Here is a 17,805-nt window from a genome sequence, read left to right on the forward strand (position 1 = left end):
TTTTAGAAGAGGCATTCTCAAAGTGTGGATTTGAAAAAAATTCAATTTTATCTAACTTCTGAGTTGTCCAAAGGTCTGAATGAAACCCAGCTGTTACTTATGAGGGATCGTGGCCTCCTTGCAATCCTTTGGAACTAAATTAAGGTTTGGATGATTGCACCAGCAGCTGGATGATGGGGTGCATTCCCCACTCACCTGTGAAAGTCAAAGTAGCTCAGCAGAGTCAAAGCCCCTAATAATGACATGTTGTAAAACAATCAGTATTTTGAGATGGATGCCTGAGAAACAGGGTGTTGAAATACTGACAACTCACTTCACAGAAGACTTCAAAGGTATTTAACATTGGGCTTCACAGACTATAAATGAGTGTGACAACATGCCTCAACACCAGGTGTTGTAATATTAAAGGATTATGAGCCACATGCCGCAATAAAGAAATTAAATTACCTCCATAATCCCAAATGGCATCTTTTAGCTGCATCTAAACCTGACACTGCAAAACCGCAATCTCAAACTTGGAAAGAACACATTACATACATAGCTAAGAAGGTGCTTTTATTTTGCACTCATACTGTACTTTTTAAAGAATTCTGTATGTATAATAATACGTTCCTTATGTATGGTGTTATTAATAGCACTGATGTTATATTACTTCTATATATCCTTCTGACAGTAACAAACTCAAAGAGCACAAATTACTTAAATTATCGAATCATAATACTTGTGATGACTTGTGATGGATCTATTCCCACCTCATGCTCAATGTTCCTATAGTCTCCAGATCTGATGTAACCCTGATGGAGGATAAAGTAGTTACTGAAGATGAATAAAAGAATAATGAAATTACATTTGGTAGCATATAAAACCTTATCATGACTCATGGCTTTATCACTTTACACAGATTTCAAATGTAATTGTCAAAATATATTTTTAAAATGCATCATGTTTTATTTCACCTATCATGCATACCCAATCCTGTGGTTTCTGTCACTGATTCTGACACACTGATTCAGCATATTCCTCCAGTGAAACGTGCTGTGAGCCGACCTGGGGATGGTAGGAAATAAAGTCAGATGTATGCACATGCATTATAGTTTGAACTCTGCCATGCTAACAAACACTGTTACCCATCTGTCTGCAGAAGGGCCCTAGTCTTTCTGTCTTATCTATCTAATGCTGCCTAGAAGCAGGTTTCAGTGAGTCAACATGGAACATACATGCATTGATTTTCTCCAAAGCGACTTACAATTGAGCTGAGCAGATAAAGGTTAAGAGCCTTGCTCAAGGGTTCAGCAGTGGCAGCTTGGTCAGCTGAACTCACAACCTTCTGTTTTGGAGCCTGAAGCTGAGCCATCACAGTCTTAAATAATAGACAACATCCAACCCCTAGCACAGAGACGAACAAAATCAGACAATTTTATGCCTTGGTCATTTCAGCAATATAACTGGAAAGTACTGAAAAAATGATATTAAACAAAAAGAGAATTTATAATAAAAAAAATCTATAAATAAACAGCTTACAAGCATCTGTTAATGATTCTATCCTCTGATCTGCTTTCCATAAAGTATGATTTATCACTTGAAAAAATATTTAGACTGGGAATTTCAACAGTTTTAGTGGTAGTGCGTGCTTGGTTTCCTACCCAGTGTGAGTCCAATTAAGAACACTAACTCTAATGACTACATATCTGGGAGGATGCCCTAAATTAGCCTTCCTCTTTGAAATGGAATTCCCCAAAGTGTATTAATATCCAGCTAGCCTCTGCCTCTTCAAACAGAGTTCCTAATGATGTGTTGCAGAAGAGCAAAACGATTACCCTCCTCCCCTCTCATACAAACGATATACTTTTCTCCTAACAAGCAGTAACACTGCAGTTTTGGCCTGTAGCCAGCACAGCAAAATCCCCAGTGCTGAATTAACACTTGCAGTATTTACATAAGTCCAGGTGGACACAAATGAACCCTGGAAGTTTAAGTGAAGACTCTAGGTGTTAATTCAACACTGGGGAGTTTGTTGTGAAATTAGTTATTTCGAAATTGATGTCCAATTGCATCTAACAGTGAATCATTTCCTCTGAACCAGAGTTTACTCAATGGACTGTCTACAATCTCACTGGTTTTAACGATCCAAAGAAGTCTTTTTTTATAGATTTTGAAAGTAAAGATAACTTCCTCAAATGACTCCATCAGTGATTTCCTACATAATTGTGGTGATACTGAGAGTATGGATTGAAGAATGAACTGCACGCTGCTGAATGCGTTCCAGGCTTAGTACATCACTTATAACTTGACGAGAGGAGAAAAAAGGCTCTCAGTGAAAATATCATTAATGACCCTGCTTCATTCTCTCTACACTACTGCAAGTGACAAAATGATAGCAGAGGCTCAAAATTAGCAAAGCTCATAAGAATGCACAGACCTAATTTATCGGTGACATTGTTCATTATACTGTAGAGACCAAACTAGAGAAGGGCAATGGATATGAATGTATTATAATGGAATGGATATAATTTCCAGAAAAATGCATTATACCTAATGGTGTAACGTCTTAAGATGAAGAGATAGTTGTGCAGTGCTTAATTTTTCTATTTATTTTTTTTAAACAATGTAATAGACATTTTGAATAAAATTACCCGTGTGAATGAAACTAGAATGATATAGCTTACAGATTATTGGGGGATGGTTTTGCATAATTTTTCTTTAAGTTAAAGTATTAATATACTGATAACCACTTACAGCATGTAGCTAGAAAACATGCATTATGTAGTTTTATGTAGTACAAAAATAATACATACTATTGTGGTATATCACTGCAATTGTCCTACTGAATAATAGTCTAATTTATTTATTTACTGTGTTATCAGTATATTTACAATATCATATACAGTATACTATATTATGGTTGGGGGCATGCTTTCAGTAACTTTTTGCTCTTGTTGTGCTCTTGTTGTGCATTCATGACTTGTTCTTCTGACTAACACATTCTTCTGGTCCAAAAAAGTCAGATATAAAGCTCTTTACCCACCCAAGTATGTGCACAAGCCTGGAGGCATGAGTTTCAGTAAAGTTTGCTTATTTTCTTGCCCAAACTCAATTGATTCAGTGTTTCACATGTGTGATGAAGCAGTGAAATCATTGAATCATGTTGGACGATAGTACCTAACAACTAGCAAACAAAGTGATTAAAAGAGAGAAAACATGGGCACAGAGTTTGTTTTGGACAGAAACAGAGGTAGCGGGTAGCTATTGACAATCTGCTTTTGTAAGCCATGGTGGCATGTTGTATCTCCCTGTGTGTGCGTTATTGATTGGTGTGTGGCTCTGTCAGGGAGTGATTGGGCAGGAAGGATAATCCTGCACATCCTGCTCCATGCCGGAGTTAGTGTGTGCTCAGGGAGAAACCGCCTTTGCTCTCCGCTCTGCTGTGACCTGAATACACAATGTGCTGTGGTGAAGTTCAGCTCAGGATAGAACATTGCTTCAGTCCAGGTGTCTGCATAACTAGATGTCAAGCTGTCTGAACACGAGGCCATGTTAACAAAAACCTGTTCTTTTCTCATTTTTCAGTGTTATATAAAAGTTACACGCTGGCTATTTATCTTACGCTGTAAAAAATGACATCTTAGTGAGAGAAAAATATCTTAAATATAGTCACTTTTAATAGTCAATTTTTCACTTCACACATTTTCTCACTTTGAGCTTGAAATAGTCTTCTATTGGCAGATACTGTTGCTAATGTTAAGTATTATTTCTACAAAGATGCAAAATAGCCAAAAGCTTAAAATTAGTCAAATAAAAATGTCCTGAATTAGGTTTAATATTCTTATATTTGGTTTATTGTAATGTTATAATAGGAAGTACTAAACAAATTTGACTATATTCAAGATATTTTCACTTGCTTAGATGTCATTTTTTTGCAGTGTAATCTGTGTACACTGATTTTGCCACTCTTCCCTTCATGATCCTTTATTCCATTCTATGTCTTTCGCTGTTTCATTGAAGGAAATCACAACAAGTTTTTAACATTCTTGTTTCCTTAGTAATGTTGCATGACATATTGGCCCTATAAGATAGTTAAGAACTACATTTGGTTGTAATAGATATATATTTACACCTAATAAATAAATATATATAAGCCACAAAGGAGAACGTGCACAAAAGCCACAAACGGGCAGGTATGTCAGAAGGAAAGGAGAGGTGTATTTGGCATGTTTTAAATGAGGTACAGCTAAAACACTCAGTTAGCTGACAGCAATTAAGGAGCTAAGAGAATGGCATCCATTCTGGCATCTCTGGTCCAGGTAATTTCAGTCCACAGGCCAAGAAAATAAAAACAGCTTGACTGTGCAATTGCATAGTAGTTTAATAATGGAAACACAGGAATCTCAAGAGACAAGCCTATTTCTCCAAGCAACAGAGCAAGTCCATTACCCTACATGTTGCCTAACTTATATTGCCTCTTACTCCTTAATTGAAACTGTTGGCTGTGCTATAAGACAGAGATCGTCAGAAGGCATGGGTAGGGGGAATTGAGTGGTTGGTTGGTTGGGGTGTGTGTGTGTGTGTTTGGTGGGGCAGTTAGGAAGCAGGCAGCCCAGTTTAGAGGCAGTCTTTTTCACCTCTGGTAATGGCATCTCTAAAAATATATATGAGCAAGCAGCAATGAGTGTGATGTTTCCAGTGTGGGCGCATTACACCAAAATTCACTTTCATGCAGTATTCCAGCCTGAAATAATTAGTAGCTAAAGCTGTGTAATTTGATGCTTAGGCAGAATTTGTCAGTTAATAGAGGGGCTTATAAAATAATATCAGTCTAACCATATGTTGCTAGTCTTATAACAATATAAGTTCATTTAATTGCATAGTACATATTTAACCATCCCACCAGCTGCAACACTGTGGGGGGAAAAGGAGCACAAGCATGAGAGAGATTTATTTAGATAAAATATATCTTACTACCTTAACTTGATTCAGCTTTATAAACTGAGCAAAAAAAAGAAATGTCCCTTTTTCAGGAGACTGTATTTTAAAGGTAATTTTGTCAAATCCAAATAAGCTTTACAGATCTTTATTAAAAAGGGTTTAAACAATGTTTTTCATGCTTGTTCAATGAACCATAAACAATTATTGCACATGCACCTGTGGAACAGACACTAACAGTTTACAGGCAGTAGGCGGTCATAGTCACAATAACTTAGGACACTAAAGAGACCTTTCTACTGACTGAAAAACACCAGAAGAAGGTTGTCTAGGGTTCCTGCTCACATGTGTGAACATGCCATAGACCTGCTGCAGGGAGGCATGAGGACTGCAGATGTGGCCAGAGCAATAAACTGCAATGTCTGTAATGTAAGACGCCTAAGACAGTGCTACAGAGAGACAGGAAGGACAGCTGATCTCCTTGTAGTGGAAAATTACATGTAACCATGTGTCCCCGCAGACGTGATCGAGAACTTGCAAATGCCTGGGAGGAAGAGCGGAGTAACATCTCACAGCAAGAACTGACAAATCTGGTGCGGTCCATGAGGATGAGATACACTGTAGTACTTAAAGCAGCTGGAGGACACACCACATACGGACTGTTACTTTTAATATTGACCCTGACTTTGTTCAGGGACTCATTATTCTATTTCTGTTCATCAAATGTCTGTGAAACTTGTTCAGTTTATGTCTCAGTTGTTGAATCTTTTTATGTTAATGCAAATATTTACACATTAAGAAATTTGCTTGAAAAAAAGGCAGTTGAATGTGAGAGGACTTTTTTTTTGTTTGTTTGTTTTTTTTTGTATATAATCACAATTCACTGATATGTAAAAGAGCAAAGTTGATTTTTTTTCCAAGTATGAAAATACAAGCCAAGAGTAAATCTAGCAATATTCTAATATTATAGTAATTATTACAACGAGCAGCTACAGATTTAATTTCTTCAGATGGTGTAAAATGTTTTATAAATAATGTTGATGTTTGATACATTTTACAGCAGATTAGAGGACAAGTGAATCTCTAAATGCAATGGTTACACAGCAGATGGGTCTCAGTACCACACTGCACACTGTTATTCTGTAAAAAAAAAAAAACCTGATTTCATGAAATATTTGTATGAGCAGCAGGGCAGTTTGGTTACATGTTGTTTGATTTGATAAAAATTAAGCTGTTAGAAATGGTGCCACCACTCACCTTAACCTTAACGTTTGTACCTTTTCATACAAACTGAGTTGAACTGTTACAAATACAGGCACAATGGCTCCAGTATATGTTTCAGTGGCTGCTTTTAACATAATGCTTTTACACTGTTATAAGCTGACAGCTCGCTAATATTAAACATAAACCCTTCAGTGTTCCTGTCCTGGGCATTCAGAAAGCTGACACTGGCTCTGACTGTTAAAGAAGCTTTAGGCTAAGGTGTGTTTTGCAGTAGTAAACCCTCTGATTTCAAATGAACATGACAGTGCCACAGTCATGTATGGCAGGGCAAAACAGAACGGATATAGTACTATTTAAATAATTTGAGATGCTGCAAATTATTTAAAAGGTGGGGACAACTGACTAAAAATAGCCTCAAATTTTAGCCAGAGACTCTATTTCACTCTTTCCTTGGAGGACATTATCTCTCACACCAAAAATACCAAGACAAAAATATTAGACTTGTAATTCATTAAGAGTAGTCCCCCACCTTTGAATGAGCCTGCAGCAGAGAGAGAAAGAGAGAAAGAGAGAGAGAGAGTAAATGAATTCCAGACTTAATTAAATGAAATGAGAAATAGTACAGCACAAATTACCACCATGCAGAACCTATACATGAGCAGATGCTATGCATATTTCATGCAACAGAGGAAAAAGCATTGCTGTATATCTTGCTGTGGCATTCGCATTGTCTTGCATTTTATTAAGCTACATGTTTCAAACCAAAGTAATCAAGGTGATGCTAAAATATTGCATTGAGACATGAACGGCAAGTTTATTGTATTCCTACATGGTTGAACTTCAGAATTAGGTAATCCCTTAACACAAGTCACCACACTAGAAAAAAGGGAATATGTGGTTGGTCAGATTTTAAATAAAGTCACACAATGACACAAGTAAACAAAAAACAATGGAGCAAACAAGACCACAAGAGAGGAAGAGCAGAGGACAAGGACGATAAAAAAACAACTTTCTAACAAGCTCAGTGCTGTCCTTGTTGATAGTGTTATCAGTCATGGCATGAGGGAAGCTGGGCAGAGAGTCCAGCCACATCTGAGCCGTTACACCATGGCTGGAATCATTACAAACTTTTAGAAGTGCCTCTGATCAGATGCCACTTGAATGAGTGTACTGTCTTGCAGCAAGACATGGAGCATCTGAAAACATCAGTCAAGTCATATCCATGAAGGATCCGGAATTCTAGACACCGGTTTGGAAAGGGAAGAGATCGGCCTGTGACATGGATGAAAAAAATTCTCTGTTGATTTAAGCTTTCGACAGTAGGGTATATAGTGCTGTGATAAAGTATTTGCTGCCATTCTGATTTTTTCTGTTTTTGTGTATATCTCATATTAAATATTTTTAAATTTTTAACGAAATACAACATAAAACAAAGGCAACCTGACTAAAAACACAATACAGTTTTTATTGATTCCTTTTTTTATTGAAGCAAAAAAATACACCTATCACCAATGTGCAAAACTAATTGGTAAAAACCACACTCTCAAGGGTATATTCTACAACTTTATTATGGAAGTAGGCTATAAACAAGATGAACGCATTTCTGCGTTAAGCCATGCTCGACAAGAGTGCGGTTTTTGTTCATTTCTACTAAGTTTACTTGACTCGCACCCAAAGAATTGATAAATATTGGAGTTGAGCACATTTGTTCCCTCAATTAAAAACTAATTGCCCCCTTAAGCTTAAAATCTGGTTGTGCCAGACTGTGGTGGAATTTTGGCCCACTCTTCTTTGCAGAACTGCTTTAGTTCAGGCACACTGGAGGGTTTTCAAGCGTGAACTGCCCATTTAAGGTCCTGCCACAGGATCTCAATTGGTTCAAGTCAGGACTTTGACTAGGTCACTCCAAAACTTAAATGTAGCTTTTTCTGAGCCATTTAGAGGTGGTCTTTCTCCTGTGTTTTGGATCATTGTCTTGCTGCATAATCCAGTTGCGCTTGAGTTTCAACTTACAGACGGAAGACCGGACATTCTCCTTTAAGATTTTCTGGTAGAGAGCAGAATTCATGTGCCCCTCAATTATTGCAAGTTGCCCATACCCTGAAGCAGCAAAGCATCCCCACACCATCACACTTCCACCACCATGCTTGACTGTAGGTATGATGTTCTTTTTATGGAATTTGGTGTTTGGTGTACGACAGCTGTAACGGGACCCCTGTCTTCCAAAGAGTTCCACTTTCGACTCATCAATCCACAGAACATTCTCCTAAAAGGTTTGAGGATCATCAAGGAATGTAAAACACAGACTAGCCAGGGTCTAGTGAGGTGGGGTGAGGTCGGGGGTGGGGTGGGGAGTATCACGGGGTATTATTCTTCTGGGTTAGCAGTGGCTTTCACCTCACCACTCTTTGCCATTTTTGCCCAGTGTCTTTCTGATAGTGGAGTCATGAACCTTTATTGATGCAAGAGAGGCCTGTAGGTCCTTTGATGTTGTCCTTAGCTCTTTTGTGACTTGCCGGATGAGTTGTTGCTGTGCTCTTGGAGGAATTTTGGAAGGTCGGCCACTTCTGAGAAGGTTCACTACCGTGCCAAGTTTTTCCATTTGGAGATAATGGCTCTCACTGTGGTCTTTTGGAGTCCCAGAGCCTTTGAAATAGCTTTGTAACCCTTCCCAGACCTTCCCATCACCTTCTTCCTCATCATTTCTGGAATTTCTTCCAATTTTGGCATAGTGCGTTACTGGGTAAGACCCTTTAACCAACTTCATGCTGTTGAAAAAGTTCTATATAAGTATTGATCTGATTGAACAGGGTTTGCAGTAATCAGGCCTGCTTGTGTCTAGTCCAGCTGAACCCCATTATGAATGCAGTTTCATAGATTTGGGGAATTAGTAACTATGGGGGCAAAAACATTTTCACACAGGCCTAGTTGGTATTGGATAACTTTTTTGCTTCAATAAATAACATTATCATTTAAAAACTGTATTTTGTGTTTATTCAGGTTGCCTTTGTTTTATCTTAGATTTTGTTTTAATTTCTGAAATTATACATATACACAAAAACAGAAATCAGCAAATACTTTTTCACAACACTGTAAGCACTTAAGCAATTATGTAAATGCACCTGATTATTCTCATTCCGTTTATGAGTCACTAGACCTAGCATTTGCTTCGTACAGTGATAAACACAGGGTCAGTTTGAACCGCTGTATCCAGCTTTGTGCATAGTGCAGGAGCTGTATGAAGCTGTAGAAGAATCGATTACTCAGTTAAAAGCCTGAATGCGAGTTCCTCTGAAAAGCACAGAAAGCACTCTGCTGAAATGAACCTGTAACATAATTTTCAACACAATTAATTGAGGGGGCGTTACATGCCCCATTCTCTTACCAAATAACATTAATTAGGTTCTGTAGATATTTGCTAAATATTTATGTTAAATATGTTTTAACATTTTATAGTTAATTTATGAAAATAAATACTTAATATAAATTATAATATAATATAATTATATTTAATATCTTGCATTATATTTAAAAAATATATTTAACATAAATACTAAACGTTCATCTTTATGTTCAAAGATATTTTAAATGGTTCACTCTGCTTGAATGTTTTATTCTGATAATACAGATGGTACAGTATAACACAATGCTTTTACATAACTTGTATTTTTAAAACCACAAGTTATGTAAAAGCCTAAATTTACACAGGTAACTGAACTGTTACATAACGTGACCAGTGACAGGTTTTGACTAGTCCTGACAAAATACAGTGAACCATAATAATAATGATTTTGTTCATCACTGCTGTAAGACAAGGTGGCTAGTTAGTTAGCTTAGCGTGCTGCCATCTAAATATTTGGGGGTACCTCTTCATCCTCTAAATAATTTCTGTATTAAACTGTTACTTTATAAGCTCACAGACTGAGCGGTTATGTAACTGCCTTTTTTTTTTTTAGCATTGTGTTATACTGTACCATCTGTATTATCAGAATAAAACATTCAAGCAGAGTGAACCATTTAAAAATCTTTGAATGTAAAGATGAACATTTAGTATTTATGTTAAATATTTTTTTATATAATAAATGATATTAAATATTTACATTTACATTTATTCAATTAGCAGACGCTTTTTTCCAAAGCGACTTACAAATGAGGAAATACAAGCAAAGCGATATATCAAGCAGAGAACAATACAATTAGTGCTACCATGCAAGATTTATAATTGTGTTCTAGAAAAGAAAAGTAGTAGAGGTGTAAGAGCCAGAGTAAGTTTATTTATTTATTGATTTATTTTTTAAAGGATAATGTGGGGTTGGCATTTTAGGGGTTGGTTAGGTGTTCATGGAAAAGGTGGGTCTTTAGCTGTTTTTTGAAGATAGTGAGATTCTGCTGTCTGGATTGAGGTTGGACGTTCATTCCACCACTGAGAGACAGTTAGTTTAAAGGTTCTGGAAAGGGACCTGGAGCCACGCTGAGTAGGTACTACTAAGCGTTGGTCATTAATTGGTCGCAGATTGCATGAGGGAACGTAAGCCTCAAGGAGAGTGTTGAGGTAGGGGGGTGCTGTTCCAGACAAGGTCTTGTACGTGAGCATCAAGGCCTTGAATTTGATACGGGCGGCTACAGGAAGCCAGTGGAGGGAGATGAAGAGGGGTGTGACATGGGTCCTTTTGGACTGGTTGAAGACGATATTAAATATTTAATTTGATAAATTATACAGTGGGGAAAATGGATGCGTCAACATTTTTTTAAGTAAATATATTTCCAATGAGGATATTCACATGAAATTTTCACCAGACATCAGTATTAACTGATTAAGAAATCCATACATATAAAGAATTCACAACATTAAAGTCCATAAAAAAGCTGTGTGTAATAAAGTGGAATGACACAGAAAAAACATATTGAGCACACTAAGAAAAAGCAGTTCTCCAAGGCAAGTTAGAACAAGGAACCTGCTGAAATCCGTAAGTAGTTAGAAAGTAATTATACCTCCTATCTGTGCATATATATATATATATATATATATATATATATATATATATATATATATATATTCAAGTAAAATAGAAGCATTCTCAAATAACTAGGCTATCTGAGTATGAATAATCAATATCTAGTAAAAACAGGCCTATTTTAACTGTTAACAAGGATCAGATTTTCATTTCAGAACAAGCATGCTGGTGGTAATGATGATGAGTCAAATCATTTAAGGTCATATGATATAAACTCATGTATTAACATACTGTATGTATTGCATACAGTATACAACAGAAGTGAGTACACACGTAGACAATATCACTTAAATGACAAATGATTCAAAATTGTACCACCTCTCAATAACTGCATTATTTCTAAGTTGACAAATAAAGTTTTTTCCTCTTGAACAATCAAAAACAAATACTTTAGAAAGTCTATATTAGTTTATGCAACAAAAGTGAATACACCTGTGTTTACTGACACACAAGTTAGAAATCCTGTGTTAACCGAACAAAGCCTAATTGCATGAACATGATTATAAAATGACCTGTGAATACCAGAACTTTCTCAATTTTGGACCTGTGGGCTGTGTCTATCTGCGTGTCTGCATTATGACTCAACATGGAAAAGAATTGCCAGAGGAACTGAACAATTGTGAGACTTCACAAAGATGGAAAAGGATACAGGAAAGAAAGAAAGAAGTGAAAACTATGACCCGGCCAAGTATGTTGCCTGACTTGAATCCAGTAGAACACCTTAAAAAAAAGGTAGAGTAACACAACCCCTCCAACAAAGAGCAGCTGAAAAAATTGTCTCTGAAGAATGGCAGAACATCTCTCCAGAAATTTGTGCAACACTGGTGTCCTGCATGCCGAGGGGGATCGAGTCTGTCATCAAAAATAAACGTGGACATAGGAAGTATTGAAAAAAAAAAAAGATTTGAAAGATCTCAGTAATGAATGGTGTATTGACTTTGTTGCATTGAGTAATATAGTAATATAGTAAATTTAAACTGTTAGTTTTTAATTTTACATAAGAGCAAATACCCTACTGTTTAAACTAGAAGTAATGCAATTACTGTAAGGTGATACAATTTTGAATCATTTAATATTTAAGTGATATTGTACTCACTACTGTTGTATACTATAAAAGGCAGCTTTTACATTTTGTCTGTAAAAGAATGTTAACATTACACATTGCATTCTCCACTTTTTAAATAGGAGGCACGTCTAATGGTAGCAGCCAACATTTTCATCATATTCCTCATGATCGAGATGTTCAGATAAGCTAAAATATCCATGTTTATTCATGTAAATAAACATATGTATGCTTAGAGTACAAAACTAGACAGTATATTAAATAGCTACTGTTTTTGATCGTTTGAAAGGGAAACAGTGTTTTAGTATACGGCCAGGGACGCCTCTCATCCACTGACTCACTCCATAAAACTTACCATTGTTGATAATCTTTTAGGCCATGACCTTACTGTGAACTTGCCAAGATGATGATGTGAATAAATTAAAGAATTTCTAGTAAAGAAATGATCAGACAGGGACAGATACAAGAATGTGTCTTGTAAATCTGGACTTATGTAGATTTATTTTTCCTACACTGGAGCAAAAAGTAATTCTGCTAACATCCCCCAAGTGTATGTGCTATCGGGATATCAGTCTGACTACCAAAGATATAGAAAATCCAGACGCTGCTGTTGCTAACTACTTTCATGTGTCAGCATCACCACATTAGTAAGCCAATTCAGCTCTAAGGGGAGGCGCAGCTCTACCCTGATAAAATCAGTTCTACATTCAACTGATTTTCAGACATTTTCTTTGTTACAATTGTCCTATGTTTCTGCATATTGCGGGTGATGTGAATATAAATATATCTGCACTGATGATAATTGCACTGAGTCTAACTGCTAGAAACAGTGGGTGTTGTCTAGTGTAAATGTACAATGGGACAGAAATAATCAGAAGGACAGACCTGCCTGTCTTGAGCAAGTATTTTACTGCTATTCATAGTTTTTAATCTACTAACACTTCACATAACACAGCTACAGGGTTACCGATTCGATCCTAAGTTTCAAGTTCTTCCAGTGACTGTGTGGGTTTCCTCTGGGTTCCCTGGTTTCCTTCCACCTCCCAAAAACATGCCAGTACAGTAGGTGGCTTGGCTAAATTACCAATTGCTAAATTGCCCCAATAGCTGTCAATGAGTGTGTGAAAGTGTGTGTGTGTTCAGGGTGTATTCAGACCTAGCACCCAGTGTTCCCAGGATAGACTCCAGATCCACCATGTCCAGAATCAAGCGGATAACTGACTGAATGAATACAATCCATGGCAAGCTATGCTATTACAAAGGGGAAATACGACTGATTGACATCACCAAATTCCAGTCATCTTTTTACCATTTTTAGGTTGGATAAATATGTTTCCTAAAGTCATGCAGTTATAGCGTTTATTTATACCAGCTAAATAGGCGAGTAGTTCAACAGATTTATTTTCACACATAAAAATAAAGATATATTTAACTTATTTAAGTACTCACATTCATGATTGAGATATACTTTTGGCTGCTAATCATTTGAATTTGAATTTGCATATGCATATATATTTACTTGGGAGACTACACCAATCTTTTAGGAAACTTGGCGCTAGTTAAGGCTTGAGTGTGTGAGCACAACCCTCTGTAGAGTCTTCCGTACAGGTTTGTCCTTAGCACACGATCGCCACCTAGTGGACACATTCTGCATTTGTAGTTTTTTTTCTGTTTATTTGTTAGTTTTTGTTTTACCTCGAACATAATTATCTCCTGTTGTTCAAAAGCCCTGTCATCAACTTTTAAAGAAGCAGTCCGTTGAATTTAAGTCCATTTCAAACACTTCTGTCACTAGTCACATCACCAATCAAGTCAAACAAATGACGGGTTATGTCCCAAACTGCACAAGCCTACTACCGTAGTCTACTAAATGATATGACATAGTTAAAGTTAGTTTACGTTAGTAGTAGGCCTGTGGTCAAATCCGCAACATGAATAAGATGGTCCACGCACATAATGCCGAGACAGAGGGTTCTTCAGTATTCCTTACCCACTCACAGTAGTCTACATTCCTGATAGCGGTGTAATCACTTCTCCAGTAACTCATATCATTGCTTGGCAGACTACACCTGGAGGCATGTAGGCCTAGCTATGTGATTTCGGACGCGACCGCAGTCTCTAGGCAACAAATGACGCTGACGCGGTGTCGTATCCGTTTCGTTAGAATAGTACACCTCTGTCAAAACACATAAAAAGACACATCGGTTATTTTGACCCGCGCTGATGAAGAAGAGCTGCGCTTCCGGTTTCCCCAGAATGAGCCTCCTGGGGCGGTCCTGCTGCCAGAGCCGCGCCGGGACGAGCAGGTGCTTACACAGACTTATGAATGTAGCGTGGGGAAGGGGGCGCTACAACACTGAGAGCCTGACGGAAAGAGACAGAAATGCTTTCATTAAGTTCCAGCCTCAGGCCTCGCCCCCGAGCTCCTCTGGCCCCGCTGAGGGATGATGTGTCTCTCACTGAGCCTCACTCCGGCCTCCTGAGCCCCAGCGACACGTTCCCACACACAGTGTGTAGTGCTGCTCCGTGGGATCCAAGAGCAGCAAGACATCCAGCTCACACTCCTGCATTCGGCCCTGCAGCCGGGACGCGTCACACATCCGCGAGCAAGCCCCGGGACTCCAGGCTCGAGTTAACGGACCGGAAATGTAATATAGGCTTACTACTTTGTTTTTGATTACATTCTCAAATAGTTCCGGCTGCAAGGCTAATCACAGTTTATATTAATACGCTCACTCTAATACCTTATTCTTTCTATAGTACCAGATCATGCTGTACACACCAACTTGTATAATCCCTGCTGAAAAAACAATACAAACCTTCATAGAATTTGAAATAATTTTAATGGTTATAATGGGAATTGTATTGGTTTTAATGGAAACTGTAATGGTCCCTGTGGGTCTCTACTGGTAATTTGGTACCTTCTATTGGTGGCATGTTGTGTCTAGTGGATACAATTAAGGACCGGTAATGGTAATGGTTTTAATGGTTAGCTGATGGTTTATAATGGTATTTGTAGTGGAAACCATTAGAATGTCTGTGAAGGTTTTTATTGGGGGGTTTTCAGCAGGGATGGACGAGCTACATAATGTAGGCTTAATAAGAAACCAATTAAAATAATGTATTGTTATTTAACAAATAAAAAATAATCGTAGAAGTTTTCAGATGTTTATTTAATGTTTTTAAATTATTTATGGAAGGAGTCTCCAGTGGTTGCACTTTGTAATGGAGAGTCTTCTGGAATTTTGTACCTTCTGTGTGTGTGTGTGTGTGTGTGTGTGTGTGCGTGTGTGTGTGATTTGAAATGAACTTAATTAAAGTGGGAGAAATAAGGACATACTGGTGAAGAAATTAGTATTTCCTATAAGAGTATGTCCCAAAGTATTTTATTCCTTACTATTTACCCTCCATAAGAGATTTAACTATTATAAATAACTGTGTAATTGTCAGAGTCATTCATTTTTATTCTGCATGTTTTGTCTTACAAGACCACAGCAGCAGGGAGAGACCTGATCCAGGTTCCACCAGTCTTCTGGGATGTGAAGATCTGAAGAGGGTAGGGGTGAAGGTGGGGTTGTTAGAGGGGGGCAATAGTAATTACGTGGTACTGTTCTGATGCAGGATGGATTTTCCGGAAGTATACAGAAGCTCACCCCCAGTATCCTTAGATTAGATTAGTGTCTTCAGTGACCGTCCTATTTTGTTCTCTCCCAGCTCATGACAAACCTGGAACAAGCTATCAAGGACACATTAGATGCCTGGCTCAGGTGTGTTGGGAGGTCGGAGAGAGCGCTGTTCACTTAGCAGTCCCTATTTGTTATACAAGCAGCTCTTCATGCTGTAATATTTAGTTTGAACTATTGTGTGAATGCTTGGTAGGTAGGTTGGAACTACACCTAATTACATAGATGACATTTATCTATTGCATTATCCAGTGTATTCATAGTTCCTGTATTGGGCATCATATTGTGCACCTTCCATCTTTTTTTACACATCTAGGATACATGTACCTCTGTTCCGCCTAAATTGATGGACAAGGCTTTGCGTTACATCTACACATCAGAAGCTCAAAGGTTAAGTATCTCTGATGTTGCCTGTCAGAGCAAGCATTGCTCTGCACTTTTCCATCTGTCATTTCTTGCACATTCCTCAATAGTCAATTCAGTACTTAATTACTTGTTAGTAAATAAGTTGTAAAAGAAATAAACTTGTATATATTTACATACCAGAGCAGACAGACATTCAGCTTTGTGCCATTGGACAGCTTTAATAATTTTATAAGGCACTTTTTAATCTATGCATAATATCAGCGATACTCTGGTGATTATAGAGGTTATGAGAATATAGACCAGGACTCTAAACTCAAACCACCACTGTGTATTCTGGAGAAAATGGCAGACCCTGTAAGCCAGCGCTTCACTTTGAAGAGATACCATAGCAGGCCTGAACTATGGCAGGTTAGTTTTCCATTCAGTAAGCACATGTGTATCCAATATCATGTATATATGTATGCCTTTTTTCCTGCTCAATTTACTTCCTTGAATTTTCTTCAAGACAATTGGACCTCATTGGAATAGGCATCAAATCCGTGCCTCATATAATGTGAAGAAGCCCTTCAGTTTGTAAGTGATTTGTGTAATATTTAAATTTTCTTATTAATTGATGTTATTTGTCTTGTATAATGAGCCTGCATAGAAAAATGAACCATTAATTGTCCATCAGTAACTGCTGTAAAAATGTGTTATAACAGAATTTTACACTGAACTCTTTTAGCAACATAACTGAAATAACAAATTCTCTCACTTATTCACTTCTTGCCCGCAGGCTGTATTTGATAGAACTGAAAGAGTTCTCTCTAATACAGCCTACATCAAAATACAGAGTACATTTCTTTTGTAGTATCTTCAGGGGCATTACCTAGACTGTTAATCATGTGAAGTAGGTTAGCTGTTCTTATGCTCTGCACATATCATGTTGATGTAACTTGGAACTCATATAGACATTTACACACCTTGTTTTTCTGCTCAGCATGAGAGAATGTTTATGTTTCAGTTTCAACCCCTTTACAGTTAAAAAAAAAAAAAGCATGTATCCATTTTTCCCTCACACGAACTGGCTGTGAGCTAGTCTGTGGCAGGATTGAGAACTGTCAGCCAATATTTCCACGTAGTTTCTTGTAAACTCTGTCTGATTGGTCTCGCCTCCATTCACTGAAAATAAAAAATTACAACACCGGCATCTTCTTTTACCATCGTTCAGTTATGTAGTGACAAACCGCTCCAAGTGGAGAATTATTAGATGCTAAAGAAAAAATCTTCGGGGCTACAGTCCCGAATGCCCAGGCCAGGTTACTCCCCTGGTCCTCTTGAAGGTACAAGTCACCTTAAAATCTCATTTAAAATTTCCATAACACATTTCCATTAGCAATCCTTTGGTAAGATATTATTCCTTAGTGCTGTGACACTGAACTTTTAACACAGACAAATATGCAATCACAAGTTTCTTTTTTTTTTTAATGAAATAATTTATTTTTAAACAGCACCAGCCCATGTCCAAAATCAGGACAAATTCCTTTATATTGGT

At 37.5% G+C, this 17,805-nt stretch overlaps 1 protein-coding gene and 1 long non-coding RNA gene across 7 annotated transcripts in view; one reads left to right on the plus strand and one right to left on the minus strand.

Annotated features, from left to right (window-relative positions):
* On the minus strand, nt 1-14,341 carry LOC128605558 (uncharacterized). Of its 2 annotated transcripts, XR_008385571.1 has the most exons (4): nt 14,213-14,341; nt 1,247-1,386; nt 970-1,047; nt 1-794 (listed from the first exon to the last, which is right to left on the minus strand). It is a non-coding gene; the product is annotated as an uncharacterized LOC128605558 (long non-coding RNA). The 2 variants fall into 2 exon arrangements; XR_008385570.1 differs by having other exon boundaries at nt 1-1,047.
* Nucleotides 14,139-17,805, plus strand: part of LOC128605555 (spermatogenesis-associated protein 48) — a 12,702-nt gene continuing 9,035 nt past the window's right edge. For 4 of the 5 annotated variants that reach the window (XM_053621125.1, XM_053621127.1, XM_053621123.1 and 1 more), the window contains exons 1-6: nt 14,139-14,870; nt 15,711-15,778; nt 16,222-16,295; nt 16,553-16,679; nt 16,777-16,844; nt 17,762-17,803. In XM_053621125.1, coding sequence (XP_053477100.1) covers nt 14,606-14,870; nt 15,711-15,778; nt 16,222-16,295; nt 16,553-16,679; nt 16,777-16,844; nt 17,762-17,803 — 644 coding nt within the window. In that variant the 5' untranslated portion in view covers nt 14,139-14,605. The remainder of the gene's footprint in view (nt 14,871-15,710; nt 15,779-16,221; nt 16,296-16,552; nt 16,680-16,776; nt 16,845-17,761; nt 17,804-17,805) is intronic. The other variant, XM_053621128.1, reaches the window with a different exon arrangement.

Source organism: Ictalurus furcatus, chromosome 3, assembly GCF_023375685.1.
Source record: "Ictalurus furcatus strain D&B chromosome 3, Billie_1.0, whole genome shotgun sequence".
NCBI lineage: Eukaryota > Metazoa > Chordata > Actinopteri > Siluriformes > Ictaluridae > Ictalurus > Ictalurus furcatus.